This window comes from Rhinolophus sinicus, linkage group LG10, assembly GCF_036562045.2.
Source record: "Rhinolophus sinicus isolate RSC01 linkage group LG10, ASM3656204v1, whole genome shotgun sequence".
NCBI classification, from domain to species: domain Eukaryota; kingdom Metazoa; phylum Chordata; class Mammalia; order Chiroptera; family Rhinolophidae; genus Rhinolophus; species Rhinolophus sinicus.
In genome coordinates this window covers 5,021,090-5,042,817 of record NC_133759.1, presented here as the reverse complement: position 1 = coordinate 5,042,817, position 21,728 = coordinate 5,021,090, and the positions used below count along the sequence as shown (strand labels likewise).

Here is a 21,728-nt window from a genome sequence, read left to right as displayed (position 1 = left end):
CCTATTGGAAGCAAGCCTCTTCCCCGCCCTTCCGGTCCAAAGCTGTGGCTCGTCCGCGCCTCTACTTAGATGACGTCTAAAGAGGGATGGACCAGGGGGCCTTCTCTGCGTTTTCGCCCCTTGGACGCTGGGGGGAGCCAGAGATGAGGGGTTCCAAGTCCCGGAACGTGACTCCACCCCGCCAGGGGCGGTGACAAGGGTGTACCAGTCTGGCACTAGATAATTGCAGGGGGGCGATGACTGAGGCAGCCCCAGAGAAAGGAAGGGAGTGCCTGCATCTGGGCCCAGGGTCACTGGGCAACAGGTGGACACGTATTGCCTGCCTCAGGCCAGACAAGCAGCGCCAAGGACGCGTCAGTCCCCTGGGCCTTAGCAGGGTCCAGATCAAGTGTCCACCCATTCGTGGGACAGGCCTCCCGCATCGGCCTGACCCTGCCCTCTGACTCACCCGACTAGTAGCCAAATGGCTGGAATCCTTTACCACCACCACTCCCACTCTTCCCAGCCTCTGGCGTTTGTCAGGAAGTCCCTCCCTAGGTCACACCTAAGGCTGACAGAGGATTGCTAGAGGGCCTCCTAGAACTGGGACTGCTGTGGGAGGTTTTGATACTGGGCCCGGTGCCACCACCTCTCCCAAGTCCCTGCTTCTCTTAGGTGAGTGACCTATGGCCCTGCCCACAGCTCTTCACCGGGCAGGGCGGGGTGGGACTGCCCTTGCCTGCTGGCAGTTCAAGGCCACTGGTCTGGGGGTTTGGCTGGCACCCCAGAACTTTTGAGCCTATTGGAAAGGGTTTTTGTACCACGGGGTCCCAAGCAATGGAGAGCCAGATCTGGCCCCAGGGGTGCTGACCCCCAGCAGACACTGCCCACTCTCCTCCATAGCTGGGATGACTCAGCCCAGCAGCCATGCCAGGTCTGAGGTAGCTGAGATTGGGCAGAAGTATGCAGTGCCGCAGGAGTGCTCTGGAGATGGGAGGAGCCCAGAGGAGGGAGGGGAAGGTTCTCCTTTCACTTTCTCCACCACCTACCTACACACCGGAGAGCTAGAGAGAAGGAACCACTCTGCCTTGCCTGGAGTGGGCAGACAGGACAAGGTTCTGGCCCGGCCCCCGTGACTGGGGACAGAGGTGGATCTGGGATGCAGAGAACTGGTTTTGGTCTGGGGCTGAGAATGGGAATGAAGGCAGGGTAGACAGTGGGAGGTCACCTGGGGTAAGTTGGTACTGTACCAGACAGGTGGGTACAGAGACCATGGTAGCCTGAGGTCCCCCTCGGTGCCCCAGAACAGCCATGGCTCCCAAGCGCAAGCTCCCTGTCCAGCCTGAGGGCCCTGAGAAGAAAAAGGAGAAGCAGGACGCAGAGGAGGACAGCTTCCACTCCACTGCTGAGGCCCTCAGGGCCGCACCCAGGGAGAAGCGCATAATCCGAGTGGACACAGCATGTCCACTCAGCAGCAGCCCCGGGACCCAGGTAAGCTGTAGTCCTGAGAGAGGCCTGGTGCCTGCTCACTCCGAGGGACAAATACTCTCAGCCCACTCCCCTGGGGCTTGGCTCTGGCCACGTAGCTCAAGGTTCCCAAGTAAGCTGTGTTCTTTCAGGACCCCACAGGTCAGGCACAGCTGTATCCCATCAGATCCGGGCAGGTCGTGTCTGCGCTTTAGACCCCAGGGTGGTCCTCTGAGCTGCTCAGGCCTCCCCTACCACACTTAAGGCAGGGCTCTGACTTCCTCAGCCTCCCCAGGGCTCACCGCTGTCCCCTCAAACCAGCCCCACAGGGTAAGGCCATGTCCCCCTGAGAGCCCTCACAGGGCAGGGTTGTATCCCTGTCACACCCCCAGGGCAGAACCATGTCTCCCTCCGATTCCCCCACCCAGGGCACAGAGTGTCCTCCCAGAACTTCCCCCAATAGTTTAGCCATGTCCCCTCAGACTTCATCCCTTAGGGCAGAACCATGACCCCCTCAAGCCTTCTCAGGCAGGGCCCGCCTCCCTCCGGTACAGTCTGCCTCTTGTCCCCGTCAGACCTCTGTCAGTGTGCAGCCGTGTACCCTGTCCCACCCAGGGGCAGCCCAAGCCAATCTGACGTCCCCACACCCCTCCGGCCCCAGGTGCATGAAGACTACGACTGTACCCTGAACCAGACGAACATCGGGAATAACAACAACAAGTTCTACATCATCCAGCTGCTGGAGGAGGGTGGCCGCTTCAGCTGCTGGAACCGCTGGGGCCGTGTGGTGAGCGCCACCTGCCTACCCCGCGCCTGCCTCCTCTCCGCCTCTCCTTGCTCAGCACCTCTGTCCCCTGCTGCCCAGGGTCGCCACAGCTTACTCGGCACAGGGCCTGGCATGAGTGTTTATGGTGGGCACTGTGATGGGCATACCCTGAAGGCTGTTGGTTGCAGGGAGAGGTGGGCCAGTCAAAGCTCAGCTCCTTCAAGTCACTGGAGGATGCAAAGAAGGACTTTGAGAAGAAATTTCGGGACAAGACCAAGAACAGCTGGGCGGAGCGGGACCAATTTGTGGCCCATCCGGGCAAGTACACACTTATCGAAGTGCACGGACAGGACGAAGCCCAGGAAGCCGTGGTGCAGGTGAAGTGGCGAGGGAGGGGGGGTGATCCCTGGGCTGGGAGAGGACTGAGAGGCCCAGCCGGTTGGGCTCTGCCACTGCCCAGCTGTGCCACCTCAGGCACAGACCACCCCCCTCTGGCCTCAGTCTGGCCCATCTGTGTCTACTGCCTGGCTCTGCTCCAGGAGCAGGTGCCCTGCCTGGCTGCCCCTGCCCTCTACATGTGTCCTCTGCCCTAGGTGGACGGAGGCCCAGTGAAGACCACGGTTCAGCAGGTGCGGCCCTGCTCCCTGGACGCAGCCACACAGAAGCTCATTGCCAACATCTTCAGCAAGGATATGTTCAATGACGCCATGGCCCTCATGAACCTGGGTGAGAGGAGAGGGGCCAGGCAGGGTGGCCAGGGCCGAGGGGTGGCACGAGCTGAGTCTCCCCACTCTCTCCATCTCCCCAGATGTGAAGAAGATGCCCCTGGGAAAGTTGAGCAAGCAGCAGATTGCCCGGGGCTTTGAGGCCTTGGAGGCACTGGAGGTGGCCCTGAAAGCCCCCACCGATGGTGGCCGCAGCCTGGAGGAGCTGTCCTCCCACTTCTACACCGTCATTCCCCACAACTTTGGCCGCAACCGGCCCCCACCCATCAACTCCTCCGAGCTTCTGCAGGCCAAGAAGGACATGCTGCTGGTGAGGGCCGGCAGGTGGGCAGGAGGTGGGGGCCCAGCAGACAGACTGCGCAAGGGAGGTGGCGGCCAGAGGGCCCCGTGAGGGACCGCGATGGGCAGGCCAAAGGATGGGAGGAGAAGGCCTGACAGACAGACGGGGCAAGAGTGAACAGTGGGCGGACAAGTGGGGGGCCATGGTCCCAGGCGTGTGGGAAGGAGAGGGGAGCCCAGCAGTCAAGTGCACAGACAAGCTGCCAGTGCCTGCCGCCTTAGGTGCTGGCCGATATCGAGCTGGCCCAGACCCTGCAGGCAGCCCCCGAGGAGGAGAAGGTGGAGGAGGTGCCACACCCACTGGACCGAAATTACCAGCTCCTCAAGTGCCAGCTCCAGCTGCTGGATCCAGAGGCGCCCGAATACAAGGTAGACTGGGACCCCGGAGGAGCCAAGCTGGCAGTGAGCACCACCCCTCTACCCATGTACCCTCCAGATACCCAGAGGTGTCCCTCTCCCTTGGCCTTCTCTCCCCATGTCTCTCTGGATTGAGGAGCGCTCTGGGACAGGGTAACAAACGCGGGCTCATCCACACGTCTCTGGCCCTCGGCACCCAGCTTCTGCTCCCCCTGCAGGTGATACATACCTACTTACAACAGACTGGCAACTACAGGTGCCCTACTCTTCAACATGTTTGGAAAGTGAACCGAGAAGGAGAGGTGAGACAGAGTCCCCCACCTGTCACCTCCCTCCCCTGTCACCACCCTCACTCTTAGGGAGATGACCTTGGCTTATCTGCCCTTTAGTGAATTGTCTTAGCATTGACCAGCTTCCGCCAGCCCCAGGTCGTGTGTGTGTGTGTGTGTGTGTGTGTGTGTGTCAGTGTGAGTGACCCGAGGGACCCCGCCTTGTTGGGTCGTCTGAACAGCAAGGAGAAGCACCTGAGCTGGGATGGCCTCGCCCTCCCGTTTGCTACCTCCTCCCTGCTCAGGGAAGTAGGTTCCAGGCCCATTCCAAGCTGGGTAATCGGAAGTTACTGTGGCATGGCACCAACGTGGCTGTGGTGGCCGCCATCCTTACCAGTGGACTCCGCATCATGCCGCATTCCGGTGGTCGTGTTGGCAAAGGCATCTACTTCGCCTCGGAGAACAGCAAGTCCGCTAACTATGGTGAGGCGCCCTCGGGCCAAGCCCTGGGACAGTGTGGGGACTGAGGAGGATGGGGCACAGTGTTTACCCAGCTCGTGGGGGCTCCTGGAGAGGAACCCTGAAAGGCTACTGACCAAAGTGCTCTGTGCAGCCTCCTGGGGTTTGGGGGACCCAGAGCTACAGCTTCCTAGAGAAGGCCATGCCATGCAGATCGTGCCAACCAGACCTGGGAAGGAGGTGAAAGAGGAACCTTCTAGGTGAAGCGGCCCGGGGTTGGCACAGAGGCGGGGAGGCTGTGCTATCAGGGCCTTCGAGCATGTCCTGATAGTAAAGCTTAGAGCAAATGCCTGGTGTGGCGGGGGCTTGGGAGCGTAAAGGGGGCCTTGTCCAGAGAGCGATGGGGAGCCCATTTGGACGTGTACATAGCAGGATCTCAGTGGCAGCAGCCATGGGGAGAGTGACAGAGGCCACAGGCACCAGGGGGCGGTGCTCTCATCAGGCCAGGGCAGTGGGGGTGGGGAGAAGAGAATCCAAGACAGCAATGTGTACAATGTATGGCAGCACGTGGAAAGGGTCAAAGGTGTCTGATGACCCCCAAGATTGGAGTGTCTGGGATGCAGCAGGAAGATCTGGGAGCAAGAAGGGGTGATATGGGGGCACCAGAGATGGGCAGTCTGATGACTCTGTCTAGACTTATCCTCACTGAGATGACCCCCAGACTGGCTCCTCAGCTCAGCCTGATGCCATCGTCTGAGACCACCAATACCCACCCATCCAAGAGACCAAGGTCCAAGAGCAGATGAGACTGATGTTCTAGGATGTCTGAGGTTGCCCAAGGCCAAGGGGTCCAACAGGAGGGCACAGAGCCTAAGAAGGAGGGGAGGGTGGCCTCAGGAGAGCCAGTGCAAAGGTGTCCTAGCGTAGGAGGTAAAAGACGCTTGTGGCAAAATCAGCAAAGCAGGTCACGGAGAAAAGCCCCCGCCCCGGATTTGGTCACTGGGAGGCCATTGCAGACCTTGGTGAGGGCGGCAGGGGCTGCAGAGGCCTGGCCTCAGGGAGCCGAGGAGTGGGGGAGCAAGGCCAGGACAAGCGGGTGTTTCAAGGACGGGGAAAGAGTGGGCACATTCCTGAGCTGGGGCAGCAGAATCAAAGGAGATACAGTGGAGGGCTGAGTTTCCCAGCCTGAGCCTCTGTGTCCCCCAGTTACTGGCATGCACTGCGACGGCCACCGCATTGGCTACATGTTCCTGAGTGAGGTGGCACTGGGCAGAGAGCACCACATCACCATGGACGAGCCCAGCTTGAAGCAGCCACCCCCCGGCTTTGACAGTGTCATCGCCCGAGGCCGCACAGAGCCCGGTGAGTCCCAAGAAGCTGGGCAGGCCTGAGGATAGAGATGGGGCTGAGCTAGGGGACCAGGATGCTTTCAGCGGGGAGGTGAGCAGAGAAGGGGCTGTGGAGAGGCACAAAAAGAAACAGGCTTCTTCACTGCAATCATTCACCAAATCATTTCTGGTCATCCAGGAGGGCTTCAAAGAAGAGGTGTCATTGACTAAGCATTGCAAGATGAGTAGGTGTTTCCCAGTCAGAGAAATGGGGCAGGATAGTCCAGGCAGAAAGCTCAGTCTATGCCGTGGTTTGGAGGTTGGCAAGTTGGGAATGAGCACGTATTCCCTGTGGCAGAAGTGGGGAACATAGGGGTAGGACTTACTGGTAAGGCCAAGGACCAGTGACCCTTGGTGTGCACTGCAGATCCGACCCAGGACACTGAGCTGGAGATCGACGGCTGGCAAGTGGCGGTGCCCCAGGGCCGGCCTGTGCCCTGCCCAGAGTTTGACCGCTCCGCATTCTCCCAGAGCGAGTACCTCATTTACCAGGAGAGCCAGTGCCGCCTGCGGTACCTGCTGGAGATGCACCTCTGAGCTGCCTGTCTCCCTCTCCCCCCCGCCCCCGGGGCCCTTCCGGGGTGGGGGGGGTCCAACTGTTATCCCAAATCCTGCCCATCTCTGGTGCCCCTATATCACCCCTTCTTGCTCCCAGATCTCCCTGCTGGGTCCCAGTGATCCCCCACACTCCAATGCTTGCCCAACCTGGCACTGCTCTGCCTCACAATCTCACCCCCTAAGGTGATGGCATGAAGGAATGGCATTATTACTGGGACACAGATGCTGTGTAGTGAAAGGGGCACAGGCTGAGAGTGGGCGCGATCCCACATCCCCTCCCCCACCCCACCCCCACCCGTCCACCCTGGCCCAGACCATTCATCCAAGGGGTGTGGTCACCAAGGTAAGCTGAACTTGAGGCACAGGCAAGTTTATTAAACATTTCGTCCACTCAGCCCCAGTCTCTGCTTGTCCATGCTGCGGCTACACCATAACTGGGCCTTGTTTCTCATCATATCACATGGCAGCTCCAGCCCCACTCCAGGCTTGATGTGGGTCCCACACTCACCCCCACCCACCCTGGTCCATCTACGTCCATCACTGCAACAAACTGCCTCCTCGGATCGTTGAGCCTTCAAAAGTGACCCTCACTGTCAGCTCAGAACTGTTGGTCATTTGGGGACCCACCTGGTGATTGGGTCCTTTAGCCCAGACATGGCCAGGCATATCAAACATTCCTCACATCTTGCCATCAAACATCCATGGGTGTCTTACATCTGAGCATGATAAACAAGTTGAGCATATACCCAAGGGGCTCAGCTCTGCCATCATGAAAGGAGTGCCCGTTACCACCCCAGGTGACCCTATCCAAACACAAGGTACCGGACTAGAGAGGTGGGGACCCAGGCCAGGGTCATACACTGCATCTGGTTGTCATGTCTCTCAGTCTCCTTTAATCTGAATCCATTTCTCAGCCTTTTTCTTTTATGATGTTGACATTCTTTTTTTGTGGGGGGAGGGGAACAGGACTTTATTGGGGAACAGTGTGTACTTCTGGGACTTTCCAAGTCAAGTTGTTGTCCTTTCGATCTTAGCTGTGGCGGGTGCCGTTCAGCTTCAAGTTGTTGTCCTTTCAGTCTTAGTTGTGGAGGGCGCAGCTCAGCTCCAGGTCCAGTTGCCATTGTTAGTTGCAGGGGGCTCAGCCCACCATCCCTTGCGGGAGTCAAGGAGTTGAACTGGCAACCTTGTGGTTGAGAGCCCGCACTCCAATCAACTGAGCCATCTGACACGGGCCCATGTGGGAATCAAACCAGCAGCCTTCAGTGTTAGGAGCACAGAGCTCCAACCACCTGAGCCACTGGGCCTGCCCTGATGTTGACATTCTTGACACTCCCGAAGAGTACAGGCCAGTTATTTTATAAAATCTCTTTCAGTTTGGGTTTGTCTGATGTTTTGTCATGATTACATTCAGGTACTGCAGTTTGGGTGGAAACATAACATACCTGATGTGTCCTCAGGGCATTCTACCTGGAGGGACATGTTCCATTGTTGGTGATGTGAACTAATTTTCATGGCTTAATTAAGGTGGTGCCACCAGTTTTCTCCACTGGAAAGTTACCATTTCTCTGATTTTTAATTAATCAGTAATCTGTGGGCAAATATTTTGAAGTGTAAATGTTTCATTCTTTATCGTCTGTCACCCACTAGCTTGAACAGCCATTGATGATTTTTACTTAAATCAATAACCTGAATAGATTTTTGCTAATATGGTTGCAAATGGTAGTTATCTAATTCCATTATTTCTTTTCTACTTATTAATTAATATTCCCCTTTATCATCAGTATTGATTTGTGGATACTTATTGAGGCAATGGGTTATAATCCATTGCTATCATTATTTATTTTGAGCCTCAAATTGGCCCAGATTTGGCTAGAAGAAGGTCCTTCAAGCTGACGCCTGTGTCTCCATCACTTTTTGAGCACTTCCTGACTTCCTGGCATCACAAGATGTTCCAGGCTCATCTTACACAATCCTGGAATCAGCCATTTCTCCAAGGAGCCCTAGTTCCCTAGCGCAGGAAATGGTATTTAGAATCCAAGATTGGGCCGTAGTTATACTCTTGTATACCTACTTGTGGCAAGAGAGCCAGGAAGTACGTATGTGTAAATGAACAAACACATCTGCATCTATTTCTCCAGCTCCAATCCAACGCCACAGGGATCTTCCATTCTCGCCCAGTTCCATATTTATACTTCCCGCCTCTAACAGTAAGAACCTTGGTTTCCATCAACGTCAATCTATTTATTTGTTTGCTCAATCCCACACAAAAAGGAGTTTCCGAATTGCTACACCCATACCATTATAAAAAACAAACTTTCTAAGCAGGGATCAAGATTTATGGAATTTTATTCAAGATTCTCTTTGTCTGTCTTTAGATTGAGGTCAATGAATTTGAAAATTCAAATGTTACATGGACTAGTTACTTAATTCCCTTCAGTGTGGTCATGTTATTCATTTGAAATACAGGCGGGTTCATTTGTTTCTGCTTATATTCACTTTTAGGGGGTTTTCCTCATCTTCACTGATTTATTTTTCAATACATAGGACATTAACATAGTCCCCAAAAGTCCAATCTATACACAACTGCGTGCTCAGAGTGTTCATGTCCTTGCCCTTTCCGTCCAATCCCACCGACCTCTAGGCCCCTTCCAGAGGCACCCCCAACATTACACAGCACAGCCTCCAGCCTCCAGCTGGCAGCTGCTAGGACCCAGGGGGCTGGTGCCAGGTCCTGCCCCTCCCTTGCCAGCTCTGTGTGTCTGTAAAGGGCAACATCAGAGTGACAGCCAGTACCATCTCCAGCAGGGGCTGAGTTACTGGGACAGAGGAGAGAGCTGCAGTCCCAGCCTTGCACCCTTCCATGGGGCGAGCCAAGCCCCCAAGAGCATGGCCGCCTGGGCAGCGGAGCCAGGGCCTGGGCAGCCTATGAGGTGAGGGGCCAAAGGAGCAAGGACCGGGTGATGGGAACGGGGAAGGGGGGCATTCCATTTCGCTCTCTGCATCCCAGCACAGGGTGAAGCCTGAGCTCTCGGATGGCCAACACCACAGGGCTGAACGCCACCGAAGTCTCAGGCTCGATGGGGTTGATCCTGGCCGTTATTGTGGAGGCGACAGCGCTGCTGGGCAACGGTGTGCTGCTGGTCGTGGTGCTGCGCACGCCAGGACTGCGCGACGCGCTCTACCTGATGCACCTGTGCATCGTGGACCTGTTGGCGGCCGCCTCCATCATGCCGTTGGGCCTGCTGGCCGCGCCGCCGCCGGGGCTGGGCCGCGTGCGCCTGGGCCCCGCTCCCTGCCGCGCCGCGCGCTTCCTGTCGGCTGCGCTGCTGCCGGCCTGCACGCTCGGCGTGGCGGCGCTGGGCCTCGCGCGCTACCGCTTCATAGTGCACCCGCTGCGGCCCGGCGCGCGGCCTCCGCCCTGCCTCGTGCTCACGGCCCTTTGGGCCGCGGCGGTGCTGCTGGGCGCGCTCTCCCTGCTCGGACCGCCGCCCGCACCGCCCCCAGCCCCAGCCCGCTGCTCTGTCCTGGCCGGGGGCCTCGGGCCCTTCCGACCGCTCTGGGCGATGCTGGCCTTCGCGCTACCCGCCCTCCTGCTGCTCGGCGCCTATGGCAGCATCTTCCTGGTGGCGCGCCGCGCTGCCCTGGGGCCTCTGCCGCCCGCGCGCGGAGCCCGGCCGCGCTCCGACTCTTTGGATAGTCGCCTCTCCATCCTGCCGCCCCTCCGGCCTCGCCTGCCGGGGGGCAAAGCAGCCCTGGCCCCCGCACTGGCCGTGGGCCAATTCGCAGCCTGCTGGCTGCCGTACGGCTGTGCGTGTCTGGCGCCCGCTGCGCAGGCCGCAGCGGCCGAGGCGGCCGTCACCTGGGTAGCCTACACGGCCTTTGCGGCTCACCCCTTCCTGTATGGACTGCTGCAGCGCCCCGTGCGCCGGGGACTGGGCCGCCTCGCCCGCCAAGCGCTGCGTCGGCCTCCGCGAGCCTGCACTTTGCGGGCCTGGCACCCGCGGGCACTCCTGCAGCACCTCCAGGGACCTCCAGAGGGCCCTGCCCTAGGCCCCTCTGAAGCACCAGAACAAGATCCGGATTTGGCAGGAGGGGAGAGCCTCAGCATGCCAAAGCCCACCTGAAAGGAGAGTTGTCTCATATGCTGAACTGAGACTGGAGAAAAGAGACTGGTATCAGAAGGGATCTGTCCAGCCTCCTGCACAGGTTATGGCAGGTATCCTGCTTAGACTTCTGGCTCTGGAACAGGAAGAAAGGGGGCCTTCAGCCTGGTGAGGCCCAGAGGCTTCTGGGAGCTAGGAATCCTGGGTTCTGGGCCTAACTGTACATGGCCTTGTGCACATACCTACCCTTCCCTAGGCCTCAGTTTTCCCTTTGGACCCTGGACCATCTCTGAGGGCTTCTCCAGTGTCCAGTGGTTTGGACACCCATGGATGATGCCCAGGCCAAGGACAGAGCAGAGATGGGCAGGATCACAAAGAGGGCCCTACGGGCTCACAGCCAAAGGGATGGACGAAGCAGGGCGGGCGCTAGGTTATAGCCACAGCAGGAGGAACCAGTGGAGAGACATTCAAAGACTTCCCTGACAGCTGAACCAAGGAGAGGTTGGACAAAGCTACTGGATCTCCTCCATCAGCTTCTAAAGTGCCCAGAAAACAACCGGATCAATATGGTGCTAGAGGCAGGAGACTGGACACGTCCCCCCAAAAGGTCCTGAAGCTCCAGAACTGGCATGTGCAAGGGGCTGAGGCCCAACTGGGCCTGGTGGATTCACAGATGGGTGTCCCTGGGGCCTCGGCTGCACCCATTATCTGGAAGTTTCGCCAATACCCACAGTGTTTCACAGCTTCCTGGTCGCAGAATATTTATTCAAAAACAGGGATTGAAAAAACTGTACAGAGTGTCTGCTGCTGAGAACTCAGCCCTGCCCCCATGCCACTCCCCCAGCTGCTGGGCAGTGCCCCCTCTTTGGGTTGTCTCTGCCAAGCCCAGCCAGTCCATTCCAGTCAAAAGGGTATCAGTGGAAGCAGTAGGAATCTGCAGGGAGGTGGGAAGAGAAGCATGGCCCCCAGCCATCCCCAGCCCTGCTCCTTGATCCCCACAAGGGGGCAGTTGGCTGGGAAGCCCTAAGGGATAGGGAGTGACCCCCAAAATAGGGGCACTAAGGATACTCCCTGCATCCAAGCACAGAGCTAGAGGGGGTGGAGCCCCCTACCCTGGGGCAACTGCAGCTCCCAGAACCCTGGGCCAGAAACTGCCCCCACTCTGAGCACAGGAACTTCCACAGACCAGGGCCAGGCAGGGGTGCATCCATGCTTCTGGGCATTAGTGGCATTTGTGACCCCAGGCTGGAGTCTCCTTGAGCAGGTAGGGTGCAGAGGTAGCCCCTGCCGGCGGTCCTGCCTGCTCCCACGCCTGTGCCTCAGCCGGCCTCAGTAGGGGGAGAATTTCTGCCGCTCAGCTTTCTTGCTCCCATTGGCCGCTGCCATCTTGGCAGTGTAGGCTGCCAAGCCCGGCGGTGGCCCTGGGGAGGCAGGTGGTAGAGCCAAGAAGGGCACAGGCTTGAGGCCGATGAAGTTGGAGAGGGAGATAGCGTAGGGCGTGCCCAGCAGGCCTGGGGGTGCTGCAGGCAGGGCCGTGAGGGGTGGTGAGAATGGGGCAGGCAGGTCTGCAGGGGCCGAGCCGGGTGTCCCCCCAGAGGTAGACTTGGCCGTTTCTAGACTGGAGAGAGGAGATGAAGGAGAAGGTGGCAAGGAGACAGGGGGCAACGAGGGCAAATACAGGGGTGAGATTAGATGAAAGATAGGAGAGGGGAATTGAAAACAATGACACGCGGTGGATGTGTTTGGCGAGAAGGGAAAGGTGGAAGAGTGGGGATGCAAGAAAGGACAAGCAGATACAGTATGGGGTGAGGGGAGAAATGGGGAGGCCAAAGACCCAGGGAGAAGAACCAAGGATGGGGAGATGGGACATGGGGGGGGTGATGTCACGGGGAAGATGAGGCAGCAGGGAGGGAATGGGGCAGGTTAGAGGTGGCAGGGGTGGTCAGCTCTCCCCACCCTCCCTGTGCACATGAGCCCCGTGACCTGTGACCCCCACCCCCAACCCTACACTCACCAGGCAGTGATGAGGTACTGAGCAAGGGCGATGGAGACCGGCGAACCTGTGATGGTCACGTGCCGCTCTCCAGCGCCCTCCGCTTGGTTCCCAATCTTGATATGTGCCCCTGACATCTGCCGGATCTCACTGATCTTGCTGCCCTGGCGCCCGATGACGCAGCCAATCAGCTGGAGGGAGAGCGGAATTCAACCCTAGGAAAGCCCAGGCCTGGGGCCCCCACCCACCCTCAACCACCCCCTCCCCTGCTCACGTCATTGGGAACCAAGAACTCCTGCGAGCTGGTCTGTGCGCCAGGATCCAGGCCTGGGGGTGAGAAGAGGATTGAGGGTGGCTCTGGGCCTTACCTGCCTCCCCACATCCATTCCAGGAGGGCTGCACGGCCCCTTGGGATCTGCCCCTGCCTCCTTCTGCAGGGGCGGCTCACCTGGCACCATGGTGGGTGAGGCAAAGGGGACTGTGTGGCCCGAGAGCTGCTGGAGCTTGGTGACCTGTGCCAAAGAAGAGGGGTTAGAAGTCAGAGGAGGTTTGGTTCGGGAAGGGGTGCGTTGGGCTGTGGTCACTCACCTCAGCTGGGGTCACAGCTCCATACTGGCCCTGGACAGAAAAGCCCTGTGGGGACAAAGTGAATGCAAAGGAGTTACAAAGACAGGTCAGGGCAGTTTGGCCAGAGTCACTCCTGGCTGCCTCTCCCCGAACCCCCGATTCCTCCTCCCATCCCCTCCACCATCTCAGTCCCCCTTCTCCAGTAATGCTTCCATCCCTCCTGTTAGTCCCCTCACCTGGTTGGTGGACAGAAGGACAGTACCTAAGGAGAGGCTTGGGTGATACGGAATAGTGGCTCCTTTGGGTGGGGACTGGAAGGGACAAATGGGCAGCTCTATCAGGACCCTCTCAGGCCACCCTGACCTCCCAAGGGCCCTCCCCGTGACCCCAGGTAAATGCATCCCCCATCCTGCAGCTTGATTCATCCCTGCAGCCCCGCCCTGTCCTGACGTGGCGTCACGTGCACAGGATTCAGGGCCTGACACAGGCAGGCCCAGGCCCCGCCCCTGCCCCCTCCCCCTGCCCAGGGCAGCACCTCCAGGATAACAGCGCAGATCTGGCGCACGCACAGGATGATGGCATCAGGCACCCCAGACACGGTGACAGCACGCTCTGTGGAATTGGGGAGCAGGTCCCCTGCGACCTGCACCTGGGCACCTGTTGTCTGCAAGCAGAGAACAGGGGCCACGTCTGGCTGCTCTCATAGCCCAGAGAAGGGCTGCCCAGGTTCAGAGCTCCCCAAGGGATAGGATGCCAGAAGCCCAGGACCCTTCTCACAACTGGACGGTGGGGCTCCCTGGGGGTGGTGTCCCCTTTCCCTCACCTCTCGGATCTCCTTGATCTTGGTGCCAGCCTTCCCAATCAGCGAGCCACATTGGCTGGCGGGGATGACGAGGCGCAGGGTCACTGGAGGCCTTGAGACGTTCCCACCATTGGCAGGAGCCGAGCAGAGGTCCTGAGCAGGAAGGCTGTGGGTTGGCCCTTGCCCACCCCTGCTGCTTGCCTACCATGGAGGGAGGCCGTCCCCCAGCTCCCGTCCTATGTGACAGCTCTGCCTGTGCTTGGCCTCCCCATTACCACAGCCACTATATGGAGTCGGACCCCTGTTCTCCCGGGGAACCAGCCTTGGCCTCCCCCCCAGCCAGCCACAGACCTCGTCCAGCTTGAAGGCGATCATGGAGACTGCATGGAAGACAGCCGCCGTAGACCCGGTGATGGTGGTGATGCGCTCGGGGCAAGAGCCCTCAGAGATGGTGATGCGGGCGCTGCTCTGAGGGTACAGAACAAGTGCCGGGCAGCGGGGCTTCTCCGCTTTCTCGCCAGCAGCATGTCTGCCTGCCCCACTCACAGGCCCCAGCAAAGCCGTAAACCGCCACTCTCTAGGGGCACTCACTGGTCGTCCCAAACAGTGGGGTCCAGGGAGAAGGTGGGGCAGGAATCACCCCTCCCCTCCAAACCAGGTGCCCTGGGCTCCTCCCCACACCCCAGCCTCACCTGCTCCCGGATCCGCTTTACAGTCTCTCCTTTCTGCAGGAGACAAAAATAGAGAAAAGCTCTTAGCCTGAGTGGCTGGTGCCACGTTTCCTGGACAGAGGCCTCAGGTTGAAGGGGACACACAGAACAGAACTGGGCACCTACCTTCCCGATTATGCTGCCCACCTCCTGCAAATAAGACAAGAGTGGGGTCAGGGAGGTACCAATGCCCAGGCCCTGTCCCCCGCCCCCCGCAGGAGACAGGACACCTGAGATCATACTCTGGTAGCCAGGCCTCGCCCTCTGCCACTCCCACCCCGTAGCAGAGCCTGTCTTCCACTCACCTTGCCGTGCATTAGCATCCGCAGGGTGAGCGTGATGCTGAGCTCCGGCTCCTCCTCCAGCCCCGCATCTGAGCTGCTCATCCTGTCAGGCGGGGCCGGGGCCGCAGCGGCCTGAGAGTACGTCCACGCTGCGGCCTGGCTGGCTCTGGCAGGGGCAGCAGAAAACGGGTCACACAGGAGCCCAGCTCTCTTTCAGTTCCCCTGCCCTTCCACGGGGACCCCAGGGCTGGGTTAGCCAAACTCCCAGAGAAGGAGACGGCATGGACACCATGTTTCAAATGTCCCACTGACCAGTGCGCTTGTGTGCATCTCACTAGCTGTGTAACCCTGGACCTCTCACTTAACCCATCTGAGCCTCAGCTTCCCCATCTGGACAAAAGGGAAACCAAGTCCTACCCCCAAAGGGCTATGAGAATTAAAATGAGCTAAGGACACGAGAAGAATGAACTAGGCCTCTGGGAATCCAGAGGAAGGAAGCCTCCTCCGTGACCTCTTGGAAGAGGGGAGCCATGTGGACTGGGCCTTGGAGGGGAGTTGAGGTTGAAAGGTTACTACACAGTAGAACTGGTGTGCAGGGCCAGAGCCATGGGGAGCCATGGCAGGTCTTGAAAGGAGGGTGGAAGTGAAGATAGTGAGGCTCTAGGAGGGCCCCCTTGCCGGCCTCCCCTCTGCTTGGCAAAGGCTTGGGGGCACAAGCTGGGAGCCCCAGCCCCAGAGGCTGCTCCTGTCCACTAGAGCTCACTGAAACAGAGGCTGCCTGCAGACAGCGCTGAGCGGGGTTCACTCAGCACTGGGGGACACGGAGAAGTGTTTTGGGGACCAGCAGTCTGTACAGCGGTTTTTCAGGCCTTCTCCTATCTGCTGAGGAGGTAAGTAGCCAGGCTGACCACATTCCCAGCCGGGAGCACTTTATACTATGCCAGAAACAAATCACTTGGGCTCTGAATCTCAATTTCCTCACTCATAAAATGGAGGGAATGCTTCTCCTCGGGACTGAGTGATGGGTGAGAAAGGGATTTGGGGGGCTGGGGAATGTCAAGGCCCGTGACTGATGGAGGAAGGAGGAGCCAGAAATTAGCTGCTGGGATTAGCCCAGCAGCCAGCCCTCCCCATCAGACCCCTTTTCAGGCCCTGACTTAATCCTGAACCTTAATCCTGCCTGGAAATCCCTCTCCTCCAGCGGCTGACTCCCGCCAAAGCTCAGCCTTGGTGGGGAGTTCACTGGGGGACCACAACCAGGGGAGAAACACAGGTTGTGGGACCAACTGGTGCCAAGTCTGAGCCAAAACCAAGCCCTAACACTGTAAATCCCTCCTGCCTGGGGGGGGGGGGGGTGCGAGGGCAAAGGAGGAATGCTGGGCCTGGGGTAACCCGGACACCTCTGGGCACTTTCCTCCTCAGCCCCCCGCCCTGACAGGGAGCTCTGCCCAATACCTTCTTCAGAACTCTCCTGCTGGCCAGGGTGTGGGCATGGAATAGGAAAGGGGGCTCCTAGCTTGGCTCTGTCTCAGGAAGCCTGCGCAAGCCCCTGCATGGCACGAGGCGAGGCGTTTCTTCATCTGTACAATGGTGGTGACAACCCTGTCCCCCCAAGCCCAGTAACTGTTGCCTCCCCAGCATCTGCTCCTTCCTCCATTCCAATTTTGCCCATAGGCTCTCCAGAGGACAGAGGTCAGCGGTGGGCACAGGGACTGTGCTCTGTTGGCACCCTGGCCGGCCTTGTGCTGGCCGTCCTTGCTAACATCCCCCAGCTGCCTGCACTTTCCCTGCAAAGCGCTTGTGATGACGCCCTCGGTTTCTGCCTCCCTGGACAGCCGAGTGCAGGAGCCCCTTAGAGCAGGAGTCAAGAGAGCCACCTTCTCCTGTGTCCCCAGCACTCAGGCCAGAGTCAGACTAGAGAAGGTGCTCAGCACATCCTGGGTAGCACCAAACAGAAAGAGAACCTGATGCCTACAGAGGGTCTGTAACCTGCCCAAGGTCACAGCAGCTGAGGCACGTTGAGATTAGCAGGGTCCAGCCTACTAGTGAGGGGCTGTCACAGGCCCTGCCTGCCTCCCCTTTCTGGCTGTTCCATCTGAATCTGTCAGTCCTCTTCCTAGAAGGGGGCTCTTCAGTGGTAGGGAGCAGGCTTTGGTAGTTTCTGAGACCCTTGCCTGGCTAGCCGACGTGGGTTGTTTAGAAAGGACTGACGACTTGTCTAGAGCCATAGTCTTAAGCTCCAGAATTTTCTGGGTCTCAGGGACCCCTTTGGGGTGGTAAGCAGTGGGAGACCTGACAGTGTCCTCAGACCATTTCCACATCACCTCTTGTGGGTCTAAGTCTCCAGGAAAAACAGGAGGACAAAAGGACTGGAATGTGGCCAAACTGGGGCTCCTCCCCTGAAAGAGATAAGGTCTTCAGCAGAGCCCCACTGCCCCACATTCAGTGGGTGACCTTGGCCAGGCCTTCACCTGACCTGGACCTCAGTTTCCCCACCTGTGCTGTGTGTGTGTGTGTGTGTGTGTGTGTGTGTGTGTGTGTGCATGTGCGAGCACAGGAGGTAGAATACGGGGAGTTGCTGGTTTATCTGTCCTTCCTGTTCTGAGGGACCCACAAGGTCTTTCCTGTCTTTAGGAGAGAACAAGGTCTGTCAGATTATTCTCATAGGTGCCCTAAAACCAAGCAGCCCTATTAGGCATACTGACTCCCCTTCTGCCCTCACTGGGGCTTTAGGGAGCTATGTGCTGCTCCAGCCTGATGGGCCCCGGGTCCCTACTAGGCCACCCACAAGGCAGCTACGAGTCAAGCCACACTGACCTCCAGCTCACCTCTGGGGGTGCCCAGCCCCCTCTGGTCAGCAGGGCTCCCTGGCAGATCATACCCAGCTCAGACCAGGCCTCTGACCTCGGGCGTTCCCTCCTGTTCCCCAGACCCTTCCCCAGACCCAGTGCCCACTCCTTCTGTCCCTGGCTTCCTGCCACCCAGGCTGGAGGGGGTGGAGGGGGGATGACAGCTGTGTAAGCGATGGTGGCTGCCCCTTCCTGCCCCTCCCCCCCAGCTGCCTCTCTCTCTCTCTCTCTCTCTCTCTCTCTCATGACAGCTGCCCAATCAAAGGGCTGGGGGCTTAGCCAGCTCCCCCCACATGCTGGGATCAAGTGTCCACCCTGGCTTTGTTCTGGAGTAAGAACAATCCGGGGGAGGGGAGGGCTCCTGGGGCCAGGCAACTCAAGTGTACTGGCCCGCCCCTTGGGGGATTCCCTCAGCTCTGCTGGCCAGAGGGTCTGGACCAACCAGGGCCTGGAGACCCACCTGGGCTGGGGAAAGAGAGGGGTCCAGTCTCCAAGTTCACCCCCACCTCACATCCCCCAACACCGCCTTTAACCCCTCCAGCCCCCAACCTAGCAGCTCCCTTCTACTTCTATTCCAAAAGCAGCCATGCTGGCCACACCCAGTGATGCTGGGGAAAGGCTCCGGCATCAGCGAGGCAGGGCGTGGCAGGGGTGGGCATGGGGCGGGGGGCACTGAGGGACTCCGACTTCCCTGATTGTCCCCTTCTCTGGGCATGCTCACCCATCCTGACTAGCTAGGCCTCCACAAGAACTGCCCCAACATCCTTGGACCTGGACCCATTCGCCCAGTCTCTCAACCAGGGAAAGCCATTCACATCTACTTATTAGGAGAGTCAAGGGAGGAGGGGCCTACAGGGGAGCAGACCGGGGTCCACCAGTTCTAGCCTCTTGACCCAGGGCTGTCTTGTAGACTCAGTGCTAGGCAGGGAAGGGAAGCTGTAACAAGCTGGCTGGTGCCAGAAATGCGACAGTCTCCTTAGGTCACCATTAGGCATCCCCCCAAGGGTCCTCAGAGTCAAGGGAAAACAAGGCAGGCCCAGGCCCAGACTGGGTTCCAGGAGAAAGGGCAGTTTTGTGGTACAGCCCCACCCACTGGTACCCATCCCCTCACCTCACCCAAAATGAGAAAGATCTCTAGCTTCCATTCTGGAGACCGAGTCACTGCTGCTCAACAGCCATCCTTGGCTCCCCAGTTCCCAAGGAATAAAGCTTGCTCTCCATAGACAGGCACTCAAGGCCTTTCATGATCTGGCTTCTGCCAACTTCTGTGGTCTCATCTCCACCCCATCCACCCGCACACACACACCAGGCTGCAGAACACGCCTGGCACCTCCCGGCCTCTGGGCCTCTGCCCAGGCTGATCCCAGTCTGAAATGCCCATCCTCCCCACTCTGTCAAAATCCTTCTCAAATCCCCCTCCCCTGTGAAGCCCCTCCCAACCTTCCAAGTCAAATATGATCACTCAGGCCTCTGTGCCCCAAAGATATACCTGCAACTCAAAGGAGTCCCGATTGGGCATTTACGAGCCTATCTTCCCACAATATGGAGAGGAGGGCAGGAACCAGAACCAGCTTCAGTGTGCAGGGAGAAGATAGGGCTCACAGGGCCTGGAGGCATTAGGGACCAGAGATGGGGCTAAGGGTCCCAGAGCAACAGTGAAGATGGGGTAAGAAGACCCAGGGACCGAGGGGCCAGCCACATGGGAGCGCCAGGATCTGCCTGGACAGGATTCCCAGTTCCCATTCCTCAGCACTCAGCACCCCTGCTCCTGTTGTTTCTCTGGGTCTTGGGGCTCCCCGGGCATGTCACTGGGGTGAAGGATGTGTGCTGTGCTTTGAGACTTCTGGGGACCCAGTATGGGTTTCCCCATGGGAAACGGGGGCTGGAAGAAGAGCTGGGGTGTGGCATAAGTTTCACAAAGCCGACAGCCTGTCACAGCTGGAAGGCCTCACGAGAGAGGAGCCTGAGGACCAGAGAGGAAGGGGCTTGTTTGGAAGGCTATATGAGAGGCAACTGACAGAGCTGGGAGGGCCCAGGGGTTCCACCTGTGCGGCTCACAGCTCTTTCCTCAAGAGGTCTGCGCCACTGGGCAACGGTGATGGAGGCTGGAGGGGGAGCAGTGATAGGAACAAGGAGGGTGGACAGAGCCTGTCTGGGGACACAGGGCGGGGCAAAGCCAGCCTCCCTGTGGCCTGGCCTGCCAGGGTGTGTGGGCCGCCTGCTCCCAGCCCCCCACCCTGAGCATGCAAGAAGAACAATCCCCTTGTGTTTGGGCAGCCTGAGCCTGCATGCTGATGAAGGCTGGGGGTGGGGGGGTGGGGGCTGGGATGGGGGCGCCTTGGAGGTTGAGAGGGTTCCAGGGCCCGGAGGGGCTAGGGGACTTACAGATGGGAAAAGCAGAGGATCCTAGGCGCTGGCCCTGAGGCAATGAGGGTAACTCCAAGAAACAGTGAAGGCCAGAGTTGAGGTTTAAGCTCCCAGGGGTCCAAGAGCTCTTCGTGTGGGTGTGGGAAAGAGGGCCCCTGGGGACATATGCCCTGATAGTCCAGCATGAAGGTAATCATCCTGGGCTTGGTGGGGACCAAGAGCCCACATTTTGGGAGGAGGGACTGCAACTTACTCTGGGTGCATCCCTTGAAGACCACTCCCCACGGTGCTGGGACCAGGTGGGGCACTGGGTGCCACAGGTCTCAAGATGGCGGGCCTGGGATAGGGGAGTAAGGAGACGGGCGCCTCCCTCTCCTGACCAGGCGGGCACCAGGGCCAGGCTGAAGTGAGTAGCCAAAGACCCCCTCCCCAGCCTACTCCAGCTAAGGAGCCAGATCAGAGCTGAGGGGCTGAGAGCCACAGGGCACCAGGGACCACTTGAGCCTCCAACTGTCATCTCCGCACACCCCTGGCTTGGAAGTCTGTGTTTTGTCCCACCAAAAACAGTAGAAAATGGGAAGGGGTGTGTGCCCAACCAGGACCTGAAGGGGAATGGCAGATGAGAACAGAGATGGAGCAGAACCAGAACCCAGGCCAGGAGGTCGAAAGAAGAGCAGGTCCAAAGGACAGAAATAGCAGGTGGGATGAAGGCCTCCAATCTGGGGTCTCCGGTCCAGGAAGCTCCTCCCTGGTGCTGGGGGCTCCTCTGGCCGACCAGCGCCCCCCACCTGTGCAGGCCTGGGCCCGTGTGGGACAGGGAGCGTCGTCCTCGCTGTCTCCCAGGCCCCCAAACCCGGGACCCTGGCCTGTGGACTCGGGCGCCGGCTTTCCGCCCCCGGCCGAACCCCCAAACTTCGCGGCCCGCGGTGCCCCGCCTGGCCTGCGCCCTACCTCGCTGGGGCTGTCCTGCGGCGGCGGCGCGGCGGCTGGGCCGCTCAGTCCCACATTGTCCCCGGGAGAGGCGGCCGCTCACAACTGCGAGTGACATCAGCTGCGAACAATGAGGGGTTTGACAGGCGCGGAGCCCGGCCGGCCCGGAGCCCGGCTCCGCGCCCCCCCCACCCCCCGGCCCGCCCGGCCCGGCCCCTCCCCGCGCCCTCCCCGGATCCGATTACAGCGCGCCGGGCCCGCCCCAGTCGCCCCAGTGCCGCAGCCGCCCGCCCCGCCCCGCGCGCCGCGGTGCGCCCCGCGCAGCGGCCGCTTCCGGGAGGGCTGGGCGACCCTCCCCTTGCAGCTCCTCCAGCCTCTGGGGGTGGGGGGCGCAGGGTGGATCGGGCCCGAAGCGCAGGGCCCAGCAGCTGTCCTCCCAACGCCGCCGGAGCTGCACCGGCCGCGAGTCCATCCTTCCGGCGGGATCACTGCCCTGCGCTTCCACCGAGCCCCCTGCACCCTCATTCCGGCCTCGGCCCGGTCGCCAGCCCCCGCGCTGCCTGGCTCTGGTTCTGGCCCTTCCGAGCTCGAGCTTTCACCCTCTGCCAGGCTGAGTTCCCGGCTGTGCTGCTCTGTGCCATCCATCCCTGCACGGGGCTCTCGCCCACCAAGACGCGCACCCCTTAACCATCCTAGGGCTGCCGCGAGGCCCGGCCCTCATCCGCCCAGGCCAGGTTACCCAAGCAGCCGGAGGAGGAGCCTGAGAGCGGTGCGACCCGTGCACCCCGCCCGTGATTCCCCAAAAGCTACCCCCAG

General features: G+C 59.6%; 3 protein-coding genes across 12 annotated transcripts; 2 read left to right on the top strand and 1 right to left on the bottom strand.

Annotated features, from left to right (window-relative positions):
• Positions 1-453: 453 nt before the first annotated feature.
• On the top strand, positions 454-6,701 carry PARP3 (poly(ADP-ribose) polymerase family member 3). Of its 6 annotated transcripts, none has more exons than XM_019753279.2 (11): positions 454-654; positions 1,237-1,470; positions 2,108-2,233; positions 2,401-2,589; positions 2,806-2,938; positions 3,021-3,247; positions 3,499-3,645; positions 3,852-3,935; positions 4,208-4,385; positions 5,568-5,723; positions 6,117-6,701. In XM_019753279.2, the coding sequence occupies exons 2-11, from the start codon at positions 1,291-1,293 to the stop codon at positions 6,284-6,286; spliced, it is 1,590 nt and encodes a 529-aa protein (XP_019608838.2). In that variant the 5' UTR covers positions 454-654; positions 1,237-1,290; the 3' UTR covers positions 6,287-6,701. The 6 variants fall into 6 exon arrangements, with proteins under 6 accessions (XP_019608838.2, XP_019608837.2, XP_019608839.2 ...); XM_019753278.2 differs by having other exon boundaries at positions 1,233-1,470; XM_019753280.2 differs by having other exon boundaries at positions 455-654; positions 1,289-1,470.
• Positions 6,702-9,074: 2,373 nt separating this feature from the next.
• On the top strand, positions 9,075-11,157 carry GPR62 (G protein-coupled receptor 62). 3 transcript variants are annotated; one of them, XM_019753290.2, is made up of 2 exons: positions 9,075-9,237; positions 9,356-11,157. In XM_019753290.2, the coding sequence occupies exon 2, from the start codon at positions 9,385-9,387 to the stop codon at positions 10,429-10,431; it is 1,047 nt and encodes a 348-aa protein (XP_019608849.2). In that variant the 5' UTR covers positions 9,075-9,237; positions 9,356-9,384; the 3' UTR covers positions 10,432-11,157. The 3 variants fall into 3 exon arrangements, with proteins under 3 accessions (XP_019608849.2, XP_074168341.1, XP_019608848.2); XM_074312240.1 differs by having other exon boundaries at positions 9,320-11,157; XM_019753289.2 differs by having other exon boundaries at positions 9,315-11,157.
• Positions 11,155-21,666, bottom strand: PCBP4 (poly(rC) binding protein 4). 3 transcript variants are annotated; one of them, XM_074312237.1, is made up of 14 exons: positions 21,512-21,666; positions 20,934-21,033; positions 14,788-14,932; positions 14,609-14,632; positions 14,465-14,497; positions 14,124-14,240; positions 13,794-13,925; positions 13,506-13,634; positions 13,207-13,281; positions 12,992-13,036; positions 12,852-12,915; positions 12,678-12,730; positions 12,425-12,594; positions 11,155-12,028 (listed from the first exon to the last, which is right to left on the bottom strand). In XM_074312237.1, the coding sequence occupies exons 3-14, from the start codon at positions 14,866-14,868 to the stop codon at positions 11,740-11,742; spliced, it is 1,212 nt and encodes a 403-aa protein (XP_074168338.1). In that variant the 5' UTR covers positions 14,869-14,932; positions 20,934-21,033; positions 21,512-21,666; the 3' UTR covers positions 11,155-11,739. The 3 variants fall into 3 exon arrangements, with proteins under 3 accessions (XP_074168338.1, XP_074168339.1, XP_019608847.2); XM_074312238.1 differs by lacking the exon at positions 21,512-21,666 and adding an exon at positions 19,105-19,222 and having other exon boundaries at positions 20,934-21,124; XM_019753288.2 differs by lacking the exon at positions 21,512-21,666 and having other exon boundaries at positions 11,155-11,831; positions 20,934-21,125.
• Positions 21,667-21,728: the final 62 nt, after the last annotated feature.

Coding starts and splice junctions, on each gene's coding strand:
- GPR62 (XM_074312240.1), top strand. CDS start 9,340: ATGGCCAACACCACAGGGCTGAACGCCACCGAAGTCTCAGGCTCGATG.
- PCBP4 (XM_074312237.1), bottom strand. CDS start 14,868: ATGAGCAGCTCAGATGCGGGGCTGGAGGAGGAGCCGGAGCTCAGCATC. Junction 13,037..13,206: donor TCCTTCTGTCCACCAACCAG/GTGAGGGGACTA, acceptor TTGTCCCCACAG/GGCTTTTCTGTCCAGGGCCA. Junction 12,595..12,677: donor AGTTCTTGGTTCCCAATGAC/GTGAGCAGGGGA, acceptor CTCTCCCTCCAG/CTGATTGGCTGCGTCATCGG.
- PARP3 (XM_019753279.2), top strand. CDS start 1,291: ATGGCTCCCAAGCGCAAGCTCCCTGTCCAGCCTGAGGGCCCTGAGAAG. Junction 1,471..2,107: donor GCAGCAGCCCCGGGACCCAG/GTAAGCTGTAGT, acceptor CTCCGGCCCCAG/GTGCATGAAGACTACGACTG. Junction 3,646..3,851: donor CAGAGGCGCCCGAATACAAG/GTAGACTGGGAC, acceptor CTCCCCCTGCAG/GTGATACATACCTACTTACA.